Source organism: Musa acuminata, chromosome BXJ3-3 (genome assembly GCF_036884655.1).
Source record: "Musa acuminata AAA Group cultivar baxijiao chromosome BXJ3-3, Cavendish_Baxijiao_AAA, whole genome shotgun sequence".
Taxonomy (NCBI): Eukaryota; Viridiplantae; Streptophyta; class Magnoliopsida; order Zingiberales; family Musaceae; genus Musa; species Musa acuminata.
The window spans coordinates 32,478,425-32,496,925 of NC_088351.1; the positions used below are offsets into that span (position 1 = coordinate 32,478,425).

Here is an 18,501-nt window from a genome sequence, read left to right on the forward strand (position 1 = left end):
GAGGATAATAATTTTTATTTTATTTTTTTATAAAACATTAACTTGTTTGGGTTTGTCTTTTGTAATGACTAAAAAAATTTGACATAAAAACTCATTATTCAAGCTGATTGATGAAAATGATTTTGACTTTATAGTAAGAGTTATATTAATTACTCATCTGCAATCTTAAATTTATATTCTTAATATTTTCCCTAAGGAACCGTTTCAAACTCAATACATAAAACTTAAATTGTGAATTTTCTTTGATATTCAACTAACTCTGATATGGTAACATGTCTTAACTATGCTTGAGAAAGAAATAAGATCTTTTAGAATATCAAAAATCAAGGAAAAAAATTCTAGTCTTTCAATGTCAGATACAATTTGTTCATCTAAAAGTACAAACTAGGAGCCATCATGCATTAGCTTTCACTTCTCTTTAGCTTGACCCCAAGCTTTGATTTCAATATATGTGATATCGGTATGCATTTCTCTCTCCAACTCATTGAGACACTCAATTGACTTCTGCAACATCCATAGATTAGAAAGTCAAAGCTATGTTGATCCAAATGCTTGATAATAGTCCTTCCAGAACAATGATGCAGGTATGACTCTCTCATACTATGCCATAGGTGACATCTCAGAGATATCATGAAGTATATAGTGCAAAGAACCAAGAATTGTGGGTTTGCTCTTGTTAAGCTGCATTTCTATGAATCCAATCTCTCTTAGTTTGATCATACTGCAATGAGGAACAACTCCCGTTTCGGAAATCCTGGGACATAAGCTTTTTCATCAATTGCTCTAACCTTTCAGCACCCAGACCTGGCAGAAACTTGGACTCGTCACCCCTTGATGAGCATTGTTCTGCCCCATCTGATCTCTGACTGCACCACCCACCTGGGGTGAATTGCCCATCGGATCGCCCCAAGAGTTCACGGTCTATTTTGTCCAAAACTGAATCTCCTTTTCCAAACTTCCGAGCAAAGGGCATACCACTTTTTACCATTTTGTTGAAGTCTTTGGTGGAAAGGTATCGTGGATGTTGCTTTGGAGGTTTGTCCCAGGCAATATAATGTAGGTCGTGGCTTATCGAACTGTTCTTGAACTGATCAGAATTGCAGATGACAGTGTGGAAGTAACCTTCAGGTGAGGAGATAAAATTTACATAATACATCAGGAGAACTCGAGGAAGGTTTTCCCATCCCCATATGCAGTACTCGAGAAAGTTCCGAGTCAGCATCACCCATGCTGAACCTGCACACAAGATGAGTCAGTAATCTATATATAATATAAACACTTTCTGAGTAAAGGAAAACATAAAATTGAGAATTTGTACGAGTGTTTGGTACAAGGTTAGTGGTGGTGTCTATTACATATACCAGCAGTAACCGATGATGTAACATGTGATAATTGTTGCAATATATGTAATGAAAGAGGTGCTTTATTGTAGATAGCACATACACTAAATAGGTTATAATCAAACCAAGGTGAAAGAAAACCTTGCTAATGGGTTTTATGAGACTATGATCTGTGTATCAATGTTGAACTCAAGTTATAAGATCAAAAGCTACAGTCTGCACTTAGCATGCACTGAAAATAGAAACATAAAGGGTGCATTAGATCCTTAAAGATGTTCAATCTCTCAGACAAAATCAGGAATAAGAATCTTGCCTAGACATCATTACCCACATAGAAGGACATCAGAATTTCATGATGCGGATACAAAGAATAGTCAAACAGAGGAACAAATTCAAGTTGATGGATGTAAAACAGCTTACCAGTGTACAATTTGAAAGAGGTTGGCAGTTCACGGCGTTCTTTGGTTTCAAAAACGTTGAATTTTTTGGACAAATAAAGACCTGGATCAACAATTATTGGTCTTGCCCTCTGAGTCCTGCATTCAATTGTTTACATGAAAATTTTATATTTTGAGTAAGAAATTAAAGTGAGAATAAATAGCCTTAAACTTACAGTTTCCAACCAGCAATAGGTGAGTGCTCAATGAAGTTGAGGTTTCTAGGCAAAGACGATAGAACATGTAGTATATCTGCACATATACCTTAACACAAGTAAGCTACACAAAGATATGATGGCATTATTAAAATGGGAACAGATTTTATAGTAGTTACATGTATGGATACTCAAATCATAAGCTATGCACTCTTCTGTTTTTCTTCTTGAAAAGAAAGTTAATCTCCATGCTTATTATTAGTTGATGGAATCTATGTATTAATGAAAATAATACATGTGTTTATGAACAATATGACTAATGCATACTAAAACAGATCCAATTTGTCAGCACAACCCAATTCACGTGGCAGATCTCAAAGATGCGCAAGGAAATCGGATCTATTAGATTATTTCTTGAAGAAAATTTTTTAAGACGATGAGTCCATGTTAAAAACCATGACAAAGCATCAAATAAGTCATTATTGGGGTAAATAAAATTATGGCCATACATGATACAATTCTTTGATTCTGCAAGAAACTCTTCGCATTCAAAGGGCAAAGTCCTTGATAAATGGCTCTATTGAAGATTTGGTTCCCTTGATTTGAGTTTTCACTTTGCTCAATGGTCATAATTAGCTCTCAGTTTAACTGAAACTATGGATTCCTAATTAATAATAGTCAAGAATGTTGGTTCCACCATTTCGGGGTAATTTCCGTTGGGTCAAGGGCTCCTTGATCTATGATCATTTCAAGCCTTATTTTAGCCAATACTTGTAGATGGAATTTTCCCCCCAATATTTTTTAGCATCAATATTAGTTAGATGCTTAAACTTAAAGACTAAAGAGAATGTGTATCAACAGAATCATCTAAACTAATCCAGTATAAGTAGCTACAATAAAGTGAATCAACCATTTATTGTTTTAAAAAAATAAAGTACTTTTACAAAAACTTTTCACCAAATTATTTGTGTAGAAAATTTGGGGGGGTGAGTGCCATCTCGAACTTTCACTTCAACTAGGGGCTTCTATTGACAAAAGTTGAGTGGAAAAGGGAGAATCATGATAAAGTTGAGTGCCATCTCTAGCCGCTGGTTTTAATCAAAAAATTCAATTTCTAAAAAGATAAAAATCATGAAGGAAATGGTCAGCGAAGATAAACAAAACTGTAATATATTACAAGTTTGAATTCCTCCATTTCCTCTTTGGCATTGACATAGTAAAAGAAAGAATGCCATGGAAGTTGTACAACAAAACATGATATAAAAGATTTATCAGCAGCTATAACTTGTTGAAATTGACAAATGCAAGTTCAATCAATAGAAGAAATGAGAATATAAACAACTAAATATCAAACAACAACTGACCATCTTGTGTCATAAGAGGATAATCCGATGCACTCAGATTTATAAACCAGTCCCATCTTAACCTCTCCTTCATCAGGATGGCAATCGCATGAAGGGTGCACGCAATCATTGTTGGGCCCTTGTATGTCACCAAGTTGGCTTTGGCAATTACACGTACATTCTCAACCTCACTAAACAAAGGATCGCCCTTGACATACATGGCCAAGTCTATCCTTTCCCTGGGAGGAGCCTCAAGGTCCAAGTGCAGAATATATTGATTTCGTGGATGATATATTGCTTGCAGAGTTCTCCTCATTCTTTGGCTGTCACCTTTTGTGCCAGTTAACAGATAAGCTATCCGTGGAGCTTCATTTTCCGATGCCACTGTCTGGTCCATTGGCTCTTTCCTTTCTGGCTCTATGTTATAACCCTCAGAAACATCTAAACTGACATCGAAGGACAATGAATCCCCAGGATTGTGAGTGGCAAATAGCCCAAGAACATTTGCCATGAAGAGAGTGAAAGAGACCAGCAAGCTTGCAAAGAATGGAATAAGCCATCTTCTGTCACTAAATGCTCTCCCTAGATGAAGGCTCCCATTCTTTCTCATACTTTTACTCACCACTTGATAGATCAACTGTTGTGTTGCTATCTCCAAGATGCTCCGCAGCCTTTAGACTCTACAACGGGAACACCTCCAATTCTCTGAAACGATTGGAAATATCAGGAGAGAATAATGAACAAGAAAGAAGCGGCGGCAGCAGAACCAAAGCCACTTCTTCAGAAGGAATTTTCTATATCCAATCTATCCAACAATCGGTGTCCATGAGAAATATTGAGTTTCTGATCTGTCAGTGATTCCAGAGTCCAGTTACTTTAAAGATCCATGAAAAAATCGATCTTTTCTCACAAGAACAGACCTGATGGTGCGGAAATGCTTCCCAAATCTAAAATTTCTCTCAACTCCGTCCCTCAAAACAGCTCAAAGAACGCATGAAACTCGCCAGGAACTGATTAGTTAACAAGAAGAACAAAAACTCGAACATAGAACGATTTCTTGGAAAAAGAAACAGTTTTGCTACCTATTTCTGCATCCACGCAATCCTCCCATTCTGATCTGACCACTCTACACCAGAAATGGAGGAAAAGCACCGGAGAGATCGATCTTTTCGATGAGATCGCGCCTTAAAATGCACCAAATAAAAGAAAAGGACGGACGGAAGCAGCGAAATCAGAGAGCACACCAAGCCGAAAACCGGTGGTCGGAGGGAAATCGTCCAGAAAACCACGACGATATTCCTCCAAGACGAGAACTTTGGGCGATGGCCAGTGAATGAAGAGGGAGGATGAAGAAGCGAGCAGAGAGAGAGAGAGAATGTACGGATTCGGGAGGGTGTTCTGTTCCACCACCTCCGTTGCGGACCAACACGCCGTGTTTGTTGCTGCGAGAGAGCAGCAGTTGGTGGATTTCTTTTGCTTGATTCCTAATTCAATTACGTGGCTAACCTCTAAAATTTGAAGCTATGAATTATATATGATAACAAAATAAATTTAAATTACATATATATAATATTTGGAATCTTACCAGATAAATTATTATTTGTATTTTATCTGAGTATAAGTTTGTCCCAAACAAATTCACTTTAATTTGTGAGAAGTAATTATTATAATTATAATTAAATAGAGATTATAGCTATTTATATAGTTATTTTATTTATTGATAAAAAAGATGCAAGATTACATTAGGTCATTAATGTCTAACACTAAACAGCATCCCATCTAATAAAAATAAATCTTTAATTTATTTAAAATTATAAATAAATTTTTGGTACTCTTAATTTAATTAATTATATTTTGTATATAACTCAATAATAATAAAGAATCCATATAATCAATCCCAAATGATTGATATATGTTAAGTCTTTCGTATGTATTTGCAAGCACATTTGAAATATGTCTTGAGACGCCAATGCAAATTTCACTTTCAATACATATTTCAAATGTAAATGAGTATTTGATATATATATTTTTAAATCATATTCGGAATGTTCCATTTTGCTAATGCTAATTTGGGATATTGTTAGCATTTCTATTATAATTTTTAAATTTTAAAAATATCTTCGAATTTTATCAAATTACTAAATAATATTTATGTCAATGTATATTTAAAATATAGTTTTTATTTATTATTTACCAACACTCAAATCATTTCACAACTACAATATCACTCAAATCACTTTCTCTAACTATTAATTGCAATTATTAATATAATATTTTTAAATATAGTTGTAATATTAATAACTATATTCTTAATTATCTGGCATATTTTAATAATTTTAAAATTATTTTTATTAAAAAGGAAAGTAGAGCAATTAGCTGCCTAGCTAACAATTATCTAACATATTTTGATGATTATAAAATTATTTCTTTGTTAAAAAAAAAGAGAGTCGATTAATTAGTTAGCTAACTTTGTTTGGCATCACCCAATCCGACATTTTTTTCTGAAGAGGAAAATTTTATGTTATAATAATAATAATAATAATAATAATAATAATAATAACAATAATAACAATACAATCATATTGATTTTATTTGTATTTCTTTGGAAAGCATGTCTATTAGCATCGAAAATGAGTTTGAAAATGAATCCGGAGAAATAATTTAAAAAAAAGTGAATATGAGTCTTTTTTTCTAATAAAAAAATTTCTCACAATAATTGAACCATTAAAAAAGATATTTTTATTTTTTTCATTTGACGATAATATAACAGCTCAGTTGATCAAGGTACACAAATCTTTATCTTGTTAACATAATACTTGATTGATGGTAAGTTTATATTCCACATATACATAGATATAGAGTTAGTTGTTGGGTATTGGTGTGATCTCTGGCTTTCTTGCAAAAGGGTAAGTGGAGGGTCTCCCTCGTGGTGACCACTTGATTCTATAACAATGCAGATGCGAATGATGATTGTAACTTCAACTCTAAGTTGTAAGTTATTGTCTCAATCAAATATGAGACCCACTCTTACATCAAACAAGGTTTCAGGTTTTGCCGGTCAGTAATGTTTGGTCTACGACTGATCGGAATTCGACACTAATATCTAGCTATTGTAATTCTTTTATTGGCCATGGCTTTGAAGATATTTTTAGAAGCTTATCGTTGCAAGATAAAAATTAGGTTGATTTTGTTATGAGCAGATAGGTGGAAATACTTAATTAAATATTTTTAAAAAAATTAATAACATATTATTTAGTTATTTTTTTATATAATTACAAAAGTAAAACCGATTCATTTATCCTAACATCATCGATTTTACCCATAAAAAATATAAAAATAAAATATAAATAAATAATTTTAACATTCGAATTAATAGTGACGAATGACATCGATGGTGGTGGTGATAGACGACGACGACACCGCTTAGGGGTCGCGAGTGACTGTTGCGGATGAGGAGCCCAACGATAAGAGATGAGAGCTACTTTGCATCTATATTGATGGCCTTTTAATCACTCGACAACTACATCGATAATGACGCAAATACCGAACGACCCTTTTATCGCTCAACAATTCCATCGGCGCTAATGCAAATACCAAGTGACACTTTCATCGCTTAACAACTACATCGATGTTAACGCAGTTATCGAGCAACTCTTTCGCCACTCGATAATTGCGTCGATGTCGATACAGATGTAAAGTGACCCTCACCTCTCTTCGTCGCTCTTCTCATCCATAACAAACACCCACGACTACCAACACCATCCACCATCACCCATTAGAACATTAAAATTATTTTTAAAATTTTTATTTTTATAATTTCATTAGTAAAACTGATAACATTAAAGTAAATAAACTTTATTTGAACAAAGTTTAACATTATTGATAGTTCAATTAACTACTTGACTATATTCATTATAATAATATAAAAAATAAATAAAGTTAATCACTAAAGAAGTTATTTGATTTGTTGACTGGTGATCTGAAGCAAGTATGTCAAGATGGATTAGTTTCTTTGGTAAATATGTCATAAAATGCTGAAAAATCAGTTTTAAATTAGATGTGTTGGATTCCTTAATCTGAAGCAAATAGTATGCATTCTTTAATAGTCAAGGCTTCACATTATATATCTATTTTGTCGTAGACATATATTTTTTCAGCTTCTAAACAAGCTCCAAGTGATCCCGTAAGATAAAAATAAATCCTCCATCCTATTAAGAAAGAGGAACCATCAGTGCTGAGCTTTATCTAACCCTGAGAAGGTCATTTGGGTGCCTTCAGGTTTCATTGATCTAGCATAGTAGCTAGTGTAAATAAGACCTAAAGTCCATATCCACCACAGGGCTGCTTATTAATATAGATTCATTCATTGCTTTTCATAAAAATTAAAATTAGTTGGCAATGACAGCTAAAAGTAACTATTGGCCGTAAAGGTCTTATTTAAAACGAAATTTAAAACGAAAAAAAGGGGATAGCTGAAAAGGTTTCCTAAAAAGGCCTCATCACAGACTTAAACGAGAACCAGCAAATGAAAAAGGATCAATGGTAGACCAACAAAAAGACATTAGATCGATTCAAAAAGTTCTGAAATTTACTAGTATATTGACACAGACGAACTGAAAGAATCCAACGCTGGGTTTTACTGCAGTGCCTCAGACAAATCCAGATATGTCATCTGAATGTAGCAGCTCCAAGTAGGTTCTCCCTGCAAAACAGGGACTTGGACCCATCTACACCTCCAAAATGTGGATATGTCATCACAGGTCACCCGGATTCTAATTCAATCATCTGTAATAATTTCAACCAGAAGAAATCCAAGGAAAGAAACGGAAAAACCCACCGAATTTTCTCAAGAGGCTTGAGAAGTCCGGCTTAGCAGCTTTTCAAACACTAATTTTCTAAAGCAGATTAAGATACACAGTACAAACCATCAATTTGATTCAAATAATTTCAAAAAAATTGATCTTAAACTTGGCCGTCACTGACACAGATCAGTCGTGGGATACCATCAACCGAACTGAAACACCGAACGGAAACTCAATCTCGCACCGGCATTGGGGCCTCGATCGTCATACGACTCTCAGAGAAGCCCGGGGTGCACCGTGCATCGGCGCAAAAACACAGGAAACGAAAGAAAAGCGATTAAAAGAACAAAAACCACAGGAAATGAAAGAAAGATCGAACTGACATTACGATCGGCGGAGCTGCGTGGTGGATCGCGAACCCACATACGCGGATCTTTCGCCTCCTCCCTCTGTAGTTCCACAGCCACACAAAATCCATATCCAAGTGGCGGAAGAGGGACCGCGACATCCTAATTTATAGAAGACGGGAATAAACCCTAGTATCCTAATTTATGCCAGGTACGAATTAGCCGGGCCGGACCGGTGCGGACCGGATCGGGTTGAAATCGGTCAGGCTAACCCGAGTCTGACAAATCTAACCTAATGTCGAGTTGGATTTGGACATTAAATTCGAAAAGCCTATTCGAATTAATCCAAGCATAAACATATTATTTACAGTATTTAATAAACCTTATTCTTAAGATGCCTCATTCCAAACCCTAAGAATTATCAGTATTATAGTCCAATTAATTGTTCAGAGTTATTAGTAACTATCACTTGAAATTTCGAATGAAATATGGTTGTTGGTTTATAATGCATATCTCAAACCTCCGACCCTTAGTAAATGGATCTAATACATCACGTTAATACTAATGTTTTAGATTAAAAAAAATTATTAAAACAATAACAAACCTTAATCTCATATATCATATTTAAAATAATATTTTAGATATAAAAAAATTATCAGATAAGATATCTGTTATTTTGGTAAATAAAATAATAAATCGACATTTGGCCAATTCATATTCCAATATTTCCTGATGATAAGATCTTCAGATAAAAATACTTCAAACTATTTATCAGTATAATTAAGAAAAAGCTACCTGTAAGAAAAAGTAAGTTGCTACTACCTGTAAGAAAAATAAATACTTCAAACTATTTATCTTAAGAAAAAGCTACCTGTAAAAACCCTCAGTTAAGCCTTCTTCCCGTGTCAACCCATAGTGTTCACGTCACAGTGTGAGGTAGGTTGCTAGGTCTCAATTCGAGATACATTCTGTACACGAAATATAAGCGTTAAATAAGTCAAATATCTAATGCGGCAAATTATATGGATCATTGGATCACACCACGAACCTTCAATGAAATGAATATATCAACTGACATAGTCTGGCCAGAGATGTTTGAGGCCAGAGATGTTTGAGGCCAGAAATTCACCTGAACTACTGCTTGGAACAAGAACACCATTTTGATTACAAGTATCATTCCAAATCAAAATCAAAATACTCAAAGTGAAAATTTATGGCTCACCAAAATCACGAAACAATCTCAGCTGCATATTTTGGACAATTAAACTAGAGATACCGCCTTAAAATAGTCTTTCCTACTTCGGATAGAAAAATAAATCCTGACTCATCATGATGAGACAATATTCAAGGCATAGTTCCAAAAAGTAGTTCTGTATCTGATATTGATCTTATCACAGTGCAGGACTGCACAAATTTAAGGATCAACTTTAAAAAAACACACATAAACTAAGAATACATATTACAAAAATTGTTTAACTCCCCATAAAAAAGAGCAAAAATAAAAAGAAAAAAATGACAATATCAACCATAGTGTCGCTAGTGATACCATTGACCAGGTCGAGGGTTTATTTGGTTTGGGGGGTCTCTATAAGGAGGTCTAGGTAGTGGAGCTCCATAATTTGAACCTGCATTTTTTGAAAAATCTGTATTCTTAAATATCCTTCTGAGCATAGAAGTAAAGATAACAAGACATATGCATCAGTAATAAAAAAATCTAAATGGGTTTAAAAGAATTCAAGATTCCAACTCCTACCATGAGTGCTTTGGGCAGGGCTTCGCCACTCGTATGGTGGTTCCCTGGCAGCTGGATGATGAATGTGTGGAAATCCTGGATCAAGAAGTTGTCCAACTGGACTTCTGGACAAGGTTGGTGTCAATGGATTTTCATAGTTAATAACCTTTGCAGACGAGCTAAAACCGTCGAAACTAGGTCTTCTAAATGCATCTGCAGTGTTGTATGTCTGATAGAGGCTCATGTCACCATAAGGTATTGAGCTCCTGTCATAGGTATTTCCAGTGGAAAAATTGGAACCAGTATAGCTCCCATAAGGAACAGGATCGGTACCATGACATGAAGCAACCCCATACTTTGAGTAGTCCCTATATGCACTATCACTTTGCATAGGCAAACCAGTGTATCCTAACATTGTCTGATGATCCCCAGAGGAGCCACGACTTGAATACATTGTATTATCCTGGAGCATCCAACACCAAATTTAGTTCTGATAAGATTGAGATGAAAAGCCTTTTGATAAATACACATCATATTACAGCAAGGCAAGGATCATCCTCTACCCTTTTCATCAGCTGAGTTGCCTAACCATCAACTGCACTTGAAAATTCACATCACCTAAAAATGAGTATGGCAAGTACTTACTTGGAAACTACTTGAGCTATCACAGCAGGGAACCGAGAGAGAGGGGTGGGAAGCTGACAAGTTTACACTAGCACCTGCAGTAAAGTGTTACCAAGAAAGTGAATGGCCAATGAATCTAAATCTGAACAAAATGAGACATTTAGATCAGATCATGAGAATATAATCTCTAGTTCATGATAACAAAACATTACGTGGGAAGTGGGAAACTGGAGAAGCTTCCACAGTTGTTACATTAGGAACAGGGAATGATTGAATGGAATGTTCATGAGCAAAAGGTGACAAATCTCTTTTTGCGCTTAAATTAGGAGACAGTAGTGTGTGTTTCATTTCATCCAAGTGTCTTTGTGCCTCCTCCCTCCCTATTTCTGGGAAAAAAACCTTCAAGGGTAAAAAGCAATATGTCATCAATCTATGCTATCCCATGAGAAACACTAATGAACTGATGCATAGAACCTTGAAGAGGTACCTCATCAAATAACTCATTTGAACCATGCATGTTCTTGGTCAGCGGTAAAACATAGTTGACTGAAAATATGTTAAAAGAAATTCACAAAAACATCAAACCAATATAATAAAGATTTTTTCTTTTTCAGATACAATGATAGTTACCAATCATCTCATTTACTGCTTTGGCAGGTACATCTTTTCCCATTTCTTTAAAACGCTTTTCTGCTCGAAATCTAAGCTCATCCGGTGTAGGGAAAACAACAACTGCTATCTGATAAACCAAAGGTGTCATGAATTTGAGATTAGTGTATTTCAACACCCCTTGCAAAGCCAATTTTGCTCGTGCACAGAAGCTAATAGAATAGAATTCACCAAGACCCTACCTTGCGGTAATTCACAAATGTTTTCAATTTGCGATTACGGGCACTCCTGTAAACATTTGTCTGATCAAGAATGTAATTACGTGGTGTCTTGGCGGCCCTAGTTAATAAAGTATTAAATATTTTAGTTGCTCGATCCATAAGGCATTCAAAACGTTCTCCATAATTATGCTTACGCAAAAGTCCTGGAACCTGAAATAGAAACTAATTATCAACAAGTCCTTTTTATGAATCCAGAATAAGAATAAGCTTAGGAAAACATAACATATAATAACAAGTGAAAACATGAAACCTTCTAAACCACAAACCTTCATTTGATCCAGAGCAAGATTTGTTCCAAGCAGAACATATCGCTTCTCAGGATGCTCCTTTATCCATTTCTCTGCCCACGTTGTCTTCCCAGAGGCAGGTAAACCAACCATCATTATAACCTCACATTGACTAGGGCTTGTGAATGTGGGACCAATTACTGCATTGGCATCCTGAAGAGCAGATGCCCAAGGCTTGTAACCTTCTTCAGGAACCAATCCATCTTCGATGCTAAACTGCAACTGAACCACAACATTCTTCAAAAGTACATGTGGGAAAAGTGCAGATTCCCATGGTAGACCCTGATGTGACAGCTCTACCACACCAAGACCTCTTGAGCTTGCATCAAAATGCCTAGCAACACCCAACCATTTCCCATTTTTCGAAAACCCAATTGAAGCCAATGGCTTGTTGTCAAGGTCCACAGCACAAATTATAGTATCAGAAACACCAAACTTGGTACCGTAATCAGAGAACTTCCCAGAACTTGAGAACTTGCCAGTTCCACCAAATCCAAAACTGTTTGTTGTTTCTCCTAGGTTCCCAACAGGATCAGCCACCCATGAAATACCAACACGGCACACATGTTGTTTATCTGGCGGCGTGTCAGCCATATCAACTGCCTGATCAGAAATAATTTTGCAGCCAAAACAGTACTTCCCTCCAATTATTCCAACATTTGCTCGGGCACCAGACCAGCAGTATGCAAATCCTTCTTCAGTCAATGCTTGCCCTCGAAGGCCATTTCCATTGATATCAAAATCTGAAATAGGACAAATATTGAAAATAAAGTGATGTAGGACAACCCTAGAGGGATGCTTAATATGAAGAGAAAGATGGTTAGGTGGGTAATAAATAAAAAAAGAAAGGGGTGAAACAGAGAGAGAGGAGGCAAGACAAACCCGATTTGCAGAATAATTAATTTAAACAATAAAAAACAAAGCAGAAGTTCAATCACATACCAAAATCATCAAGGAAGAGCTCTTTGACACCCTTTTGATTGACTTCGGATGTTGAGAGATCAATTTGTGGGTCTTTGTTGCAAGATGGTTGAGGATGGGATAGAAGAGGAATATAGGGGGTAATTTTGGACTCGCTCCAAGTCCTCCGACTTGATCAGGGGGAAGTTGTGAGTGATTTCTAGGACTGTTGTTTTTTTAGAATGTGATTTTGCTCTTGGTCCAACTGTTGATCTGCCTCAGTATGATTTGAGTTATTATCATCCTGAGTTGGATCTAGGAGCTTTGAAGTTTCAGCCTTCTCAGCATATTGTCTCTTTCCAAAGGAAACAATGGTAATAGACAAAGTATCTGGGCAAACTTTGATGTCAAGTAGTTCATGTTCAAAAGACTTGAACCTTTTGCTGAGACTACACAAAAGTTCGTCTCTTTCTCTTATCAGTCAAAAGACCGTTATAAGGTTGATCACTTCTAGTAGACATGGTGGGGAACCTGCTCTAATACCAAATCTGATGTAGGACTAGTAGCAACAGATTTCCTTTTGAGGATAGAGAGGTAGAGAGAGAAAAAAAAAGAAAAGAGATAATAACAGAAAATAAGAGAGAAAAAAAAAGATAACTACCAGACTTGCTCTGGCTCAAGGAGCAAATTCCTAGGATAAAGGCCTCACACCTCTATTCATGAATCTTTTGCATATGAATTGCTTGACATCAAAGTTTGCTTAGACATTTTGTATACTACTATGGTTTACTTTGGTAATAGACAATATGTTGAGAAGGCTGAAACTTCCAGGGTCCTAGATCCAACTCAAGATGATGATAACTCAAATCATACTAAGTTGGATCAAGAGAAAAATCACATTAGAAAAAAACAACAGTCCTAGAAATCACTCACAACATTTCAAGTACAAGCCCAAAAAAGCATATGAAATGCCTCATGCTCCACCACTAGTACCTTCATAACACGTGTACAACTTGGACATGTACGAGAATTACCAAAATTGCTTGGGTCATGGTAGACATAATCTTAGGGAGGTTAATGATGACATCAGAAAATTGGTCAAAGTAGAAGCACCCTACTTTGATGGCAGGTTGGACCCAAAGGATTTTATTGATTGGTTGTCCGATATGGATGGCTATTTCAATTTGTATGAGACATGTCAGAAGGTCACCGAGTACGCTTTGCAAAAAAATGAAACTCATAGGTCAAGCCAAACTCCATTGGACCAATATTGAAAAAAAATTCAACGTTGAGGTCAAACTCCAATAGAATATCAGGATGAAATGAAAGAAAAACTAAAAGAAAATTATATGCCTATATCCTACCAAGAACATTTGATGGATCAACTCCAAACCTTACAGCTAAACAATGTCTATAGTTGAATATAGTAATAAATTTGCTGAATTGATAGTTAGATGTGACATTCGAAAGACTACTCGTCTAACGATCTCACGATTTCGCACTAGACTAAAGCTTAAAATTAGGAAAGAGTTAATCCCACATATTATAAAATCTTTGGAATATGCATATAATATGATATTGGAGTATGAACATTATCTTAAGGTTTGTCCCTAGGAGGTTCAGTTTTCAAGTCAGGGAGTTTGCCACACACAAGGTCAGTAAAAATGATGAGTCTTCTAAAATTTCCAACACTGCCTCCACTCAAAATCGATTTAGTGATCCAACCATTAGATGTTCCCAAGACAACAAAGGAAAGATTGTTACTGAAACTTTAAAACAAAGAAACAACTCAGCTTGTTGCTTAAATTGCCACAAGACAAGAACACTTTGCACATCAATGCCCATCGAGAGCCCTTCACATAGGAAATGACCTTAAAAATAATGAAATACTTGAAAATGAATTAGCTCACATCCCTAAAGAAGTTGCTAGTGATGAAGACCGATTAGCTAATGAAAATGACGATGCAACCCTTACTGTCATGAGAAGTATCTTAACCACACCCAAGGCAGAGGAGACGAACCAATATTTTTTATACCTATATTAAAGTGGGTGACAAGAGTTGTAACGTAATCATTGATGGAGGTAGTAGTGTAAATGTTGTATCCATAGGAGCCCTCGAAAGAATAAAACTGAAACCTGAAACACACCCTCAACCCTATAAGTAGCATGGGTAAATAAAGTCACTATCCTTATTAACCAATGTTGTCTAGTTCCTATTAAGTTTGCAACTTATCATAGACAAGTTTGGTGTGACATCCTTCTAATGGAAGTTGCACATATCCTTTTAGGACGACCATGGCTCTTTGACGTTGATGTGACCTGTTTTTGATTCACCAACATTTATGTGCTTAAACATGAGGGAAAGAAGATTATATTAAACCAAAGTAAGCCAACTAAGGCTAATAAAATTTCACAGATGCCACAAGAGGATAAACCCCTTCATTTGTTAAACAAAAATCTTTTAAACATGAAAGCCAATAAGAGGCAATAATTTATGCCCTTATGACTAGGGAAGTACAAAGATCATCACCTGAAGAATCCTAGGACCAACCCAAGGAAGTTGATAAGGTTCTTAAAGAATTTAAACATCTCACCCATGAGGAATTGCTTGATAAATTGCCCCCTCCTAGAGACATTCAACATCCTATTGACTTAGTCCCAAGGTCAACTCTTCTAAACTTGCCACATTATAGGATGAACCCCTTAGAACATATTGAACTAAAAAAATAAGTGGATGAACTCCTACAGAAAGGTTTTATTAGAGAAAGTCAAGTCTTTGTGCAATTCCTACATTGCTTACACCTAAAAAGGAAGGTAGTTGGAGAATGCGTAGACAGTCGAGTCATCAATAAAATCATAATTAAGTATAGGTTTCTCATACCTAGGCTTGATGAGATGTTGGACATGATGGCGGGATTAAAGTACTTCTCCAAAATTGATCTAAGGAGTGGTTATCATCATATTGGTATTAGAGCTTTTGATTTAGCTAGATGTTCCACTATCATAGCGAATCAAAATTTCAATTGTTTGAACTCGGGACGAGTTCCTACGTAGCGGAAGCATATGATGAAAGAGTAATTTAGTTTATAAGTTATTTGAATGAATTTTATTAGTAATATATTTTGCATATGTCATAAGTTGTCAGATGACAACACATACTCAAGGAGGAGAAAAAGGAAACAAATGCAAAAAGTGCAAGAAATCAAATTCGTTATTGATTGAAGATTGTAAATCTTGATGAAAGATTTTAAAGATTCATCTCTATAAATATGGAAGTCTATCAATTAATAGTATTGTCAAACAAATGAAGGCTATCCTTCATATCAAGTCAATAGTATTATCTTCTTCAAGGAAGGAACAAATCGTATATTTGAATTGAAGCAATTGTAATTTTTCTTATTTCTATAATTTCCTTTTTATTGTTGTCCTTGAGCCTATAAAAAGGGGCGATAGCATTGCAATGCATGAACCAAAGATGATTCAATGAATCATGTTCTTTTCCTACCTTGTGTGTGAGTAGTGCGAGGCCACAGTTATGTTTCCGATGATATGATTCCATCATCCACATGTTTGACGTGCGGCGATGCGAGACCTTCATCCTAGGAGTTCATTCCTTGAGCTAGAGCAAGTTTGGTAGTTATCTATTTTTTTATTATTTTTCGTTTATTATCTTTCTTTCTTCTCTTTCCATTACTCTGTTATCAAAAGAAAATTTTGCTCGTCCTACATCAGATTGGTATCAAAGTTTTCCTAGACAGATTGGTTAAAGTTCATCATACTGGTATCCATCTGTTTTCTTATTATCTTTCAGTTGCTATCTTCTATTCCTCTCTTTTATATTTCTCTATTATAAAAAAAAAAACATTATGTTGCTCTCATCCTACATCGCAACATATAATCAAGGCGAAGAAAAAGAAAACAAATACAGGAAAAGTGGAAGAAATCAAATTCACTATTAATTGAAGATTGCAAATCTTGATTGGAGATCTTAAATATTCATCTCTACAAAGATAGAAGTCTATCAATTAATAATATCATCAAGAAAGGAAGGTTGTCACTCAAATCAAGTCAAGAATATTATCTTCTTCAAAGGAAGAAACAAATTGTATATTTGTTTGATGTGATCATAATTTTTCTTATTCTTTTATTTTTTTAGCTTTGTATTTGAGCCTATAAAAAAGGGCTTATTCATTGTAATAGATCAATGAATCTTGTTCTTTTCCCATCTTGTGTGTGAGTGGTGCGAATCTACAATTATGCTTCCGGTGGTATGATTCCATTGTCCACATGTGAGACGAGAGGTACGAGGCCTTCATCCTGGGAGTTTGGTCCTTGAGCTCGAGCGAGTCTGATAGTTATCCTTTTCTTTATATTATCTTCCTGTTATTATCTTTTTTCTTTTCTCTCTCTCTACCTCTCTATCATTAAAAGGAAATCCATAAAGTAAAAAATTTGCATAACTGGAAAAATTATGGCTGCATTGAGAGAGAAATCCATAAATATATAAGAAAGACAGATCTCATATGAAAGGTGTTCCCTTGCCAACCTGTATATGCCACACCCATTTGCCCATCATTCCATATTAAGTTTCCAAAATCAATAATTTCTAAATTACTTGCTCTTCTCAACATTTCTTCCTAAATGTTCTTTACGTAATGTCCATTTCTTAAGCTATGAGGTCTAAACAAAACTTGATCCAAGGTTATCCATCTCACTTTTCATGCACACTAGCATCACACAGAAAAAGTTCTCCCCACGTTCAAATACCAATTCCATTACCACAAACTTTTGGAGAATACCAGTATTGACATTCAACATGAAGGCCCACACAGCATTGCTGTCAATTCTAAGCTGGCCATTGCTTTAAGAAAGGAATCCAAGAACAAAGCCCTCCCTGCTTCCTCTGTGGAAGCAGTTTGGGGATATCTTAGCACAACCAAGATGGCCTGCAACAGAAACAATGACATTTCTGCCTTGGATTATTCAAGGATGTTGCCATAAATGGTTAAACGATAAAAAAAAAAAACTAAATTAAACTAAAATTGTCAAAGCTAAAAGCTTCATCTTGAAGGTTGAGCATACTAAAAAACGAAATATCTCTAAGGTGAGCTAATTCCTTTTAGAATTTGAATACACACCATAAAACTCTACCATCAACACTAATCATGAAGTCACTAAAATTAGTATCCCGACCAAAATTACTTCCTCTCAACGAAAGGACCAATTTTTACATGGCACCTAACGAACAGCTATGGATCCAAATAAAATCCCAAAACTTCACCAAATTGACAGGCCTTTCCGATCAAAACCAGCTAAAAGAGCTTCCAACATAAATTAAAGAGAATCAACCACATCATGACCCTTAGACGTAGAATTAAGAAGAAATATGAACTAGGACAACCCAAGCCGTAGATGCAAGACATAACTGGTCTGGGAACGACCAAGCGGAAGAATGAATACCTAGGTCGCAGTCGGCCGGGTTGAGTTCGACGCGAACTGGGTTGGCGCCGGGTTGGAGAGGCCCGGAAGGCGGCTCCGGCCGGCTCCTTTTCGCGGCCGGTCCTTGGTCGGGCTCCGTCGACGGAAGGTGGTGCTTCGACGCCATGGGTAGAGCGGAGAGATGGACAGAGCAACGGCCTCCCA

General features: G+C 35.8%; 2 protein-coding genes and 2 non-coding genes across 6 annotated transcripts; all 4 read right to left on the bottom strand.

Moving 5' to 3' along the window:
- Positions 1–224: 224 nt before the first annotated feature.
- Positions 225–8,563, bottom strand: LOC135632845 (beta-glucuronosyltransferase GlcAT14B-like). Of its 2 annotated transcripts, none has more exons than XM_065141666.1 (5): positions 8,461–8,563; positions 3,297–3,980; positions 1,954–2,029; positions 1,761–1,876; positions 225–1,236 (listed from the first exon to the last, which is right to left on the bottom strand). In XM_065141666.1, the coding sequence occupies exons 2-5, from the start codon at positions 3,883–3,885 to the stop codon at positions 677–679; spliced, it is 1,341 nt and encodes a 446-aa protein (XP_064997738.1). In that variant the 5' UTR covers positions 3,886–3,980; positions 8,461–8,563; the 3' UTR covers positions 225–676. The 2 variants fall into 2 exon arrangements, with proteins under 2 accessions (XP_064997738.1, XP_064997739.1); XM_065141667.1 differs by lacking the exon at positions 8,461–8,563 and adding an exon at positions 4,358–4,760.
- Positions 7,922–8,037, bottom strand: LOC135634471 (small nucleolar RNA Z278). The gene has a single exon (XR_010495380.1). It is a non-coding gene; the product is annotated as a small nucleolar RNA Z278 (small nucleolar RNA).
- LOC135634428 (small nucleolar RNA snoR134) lies at positions 8,240–8,380 on the bottom strand. The gene has a single exon (XR_010495348.1). It is a non-coding gene; the product is annotated as a small nucleolar RNA snoR134 (small nucleolar RNA).
- A 1,216-nt stretch (positions 8,564–9,779) lies between the features above and the next one.
- Positions 9,780–18,497, bottom strand: LOC135632762 (uncharacterized). 2 transcript variants are annotated; one of them, XM_065141526.1, is made up of 9 exons: positions 18,319–18,496; positions 11,937–12,700; positions 11,632–11,820; positions 11,411–11,519; positions 11,268–11,326; positions 10,993–11,179; positions 10,802–10,875; positions 10,178–10,619; positions 9,780–10,049 (listed from the first exon to the last, which is right to left on the bottom strand). In XM_065141526.1, exons 1-9 carry the CDS (start codon positions 18,461–18,463, stop codon positions 9,961–9,963), a joined length of 2,058 nt encoding a protein of 685 aa, XP_064997598.1. In that variant the 5' UTR covers positions 18,464–18,496; the 3' UTR covers positions 9,780–9,960. The 2 variants fall into 2 exon arrangements, with proteins under 2 accessions (XP_064997598.1, XP_064997599.1); XM_065141527.1 differs by lacking the exon at positions 11,268–11,326 and having other exon boundaries at positions 10,993–11,166; positions 18,319–18,497.
- Positions 18,498–18,501: the final 4 nt, after the last annotated feature.

Coding starts and splice junctions, on each gene's coding strand:
- LOC135632845 (XM_065141666.1), bottom strand. CDS start 3,885: ATGAGAAAGAATGGGAGCCTTCATCTAGGGAGAGCATTTAGTGACAGA. Junction 2,030..3,296: donor TCCTCTTATGACACAAGATG/GTCAGTTGTTGT, acceptor GTATATGTGCAG/ATATACTACATGTTCTATCG. Junction 1,237..1,760: donor CTCTTTCAAATTGTACACTG/GTAAGCTGTTTT, acceptor TCTTGTGTGCAG/GTTCAGCATGGGTGATGCTG.
- LOC135632762 (XM_065141526.1), bottom strand. CDS start 18,463: ATGGCGTCGAAGCACCACCTTCCGTCGACGGAGCCCGACCAAGGACCG. Junction 11,327..11,410: donor AGCAGTAAATGAGATGATTG/GTAACTATCATT, acceptor ACATATTTTCAG/TCAACTATGTTTTACCGCTG. Junction 10,620..10,801: donor ATAGCTCAAGTAGTTTCCAA/GTAAGTACTTGC, acceptor TGGATGCTCCAG/GATAATACAATGTATTCAAG.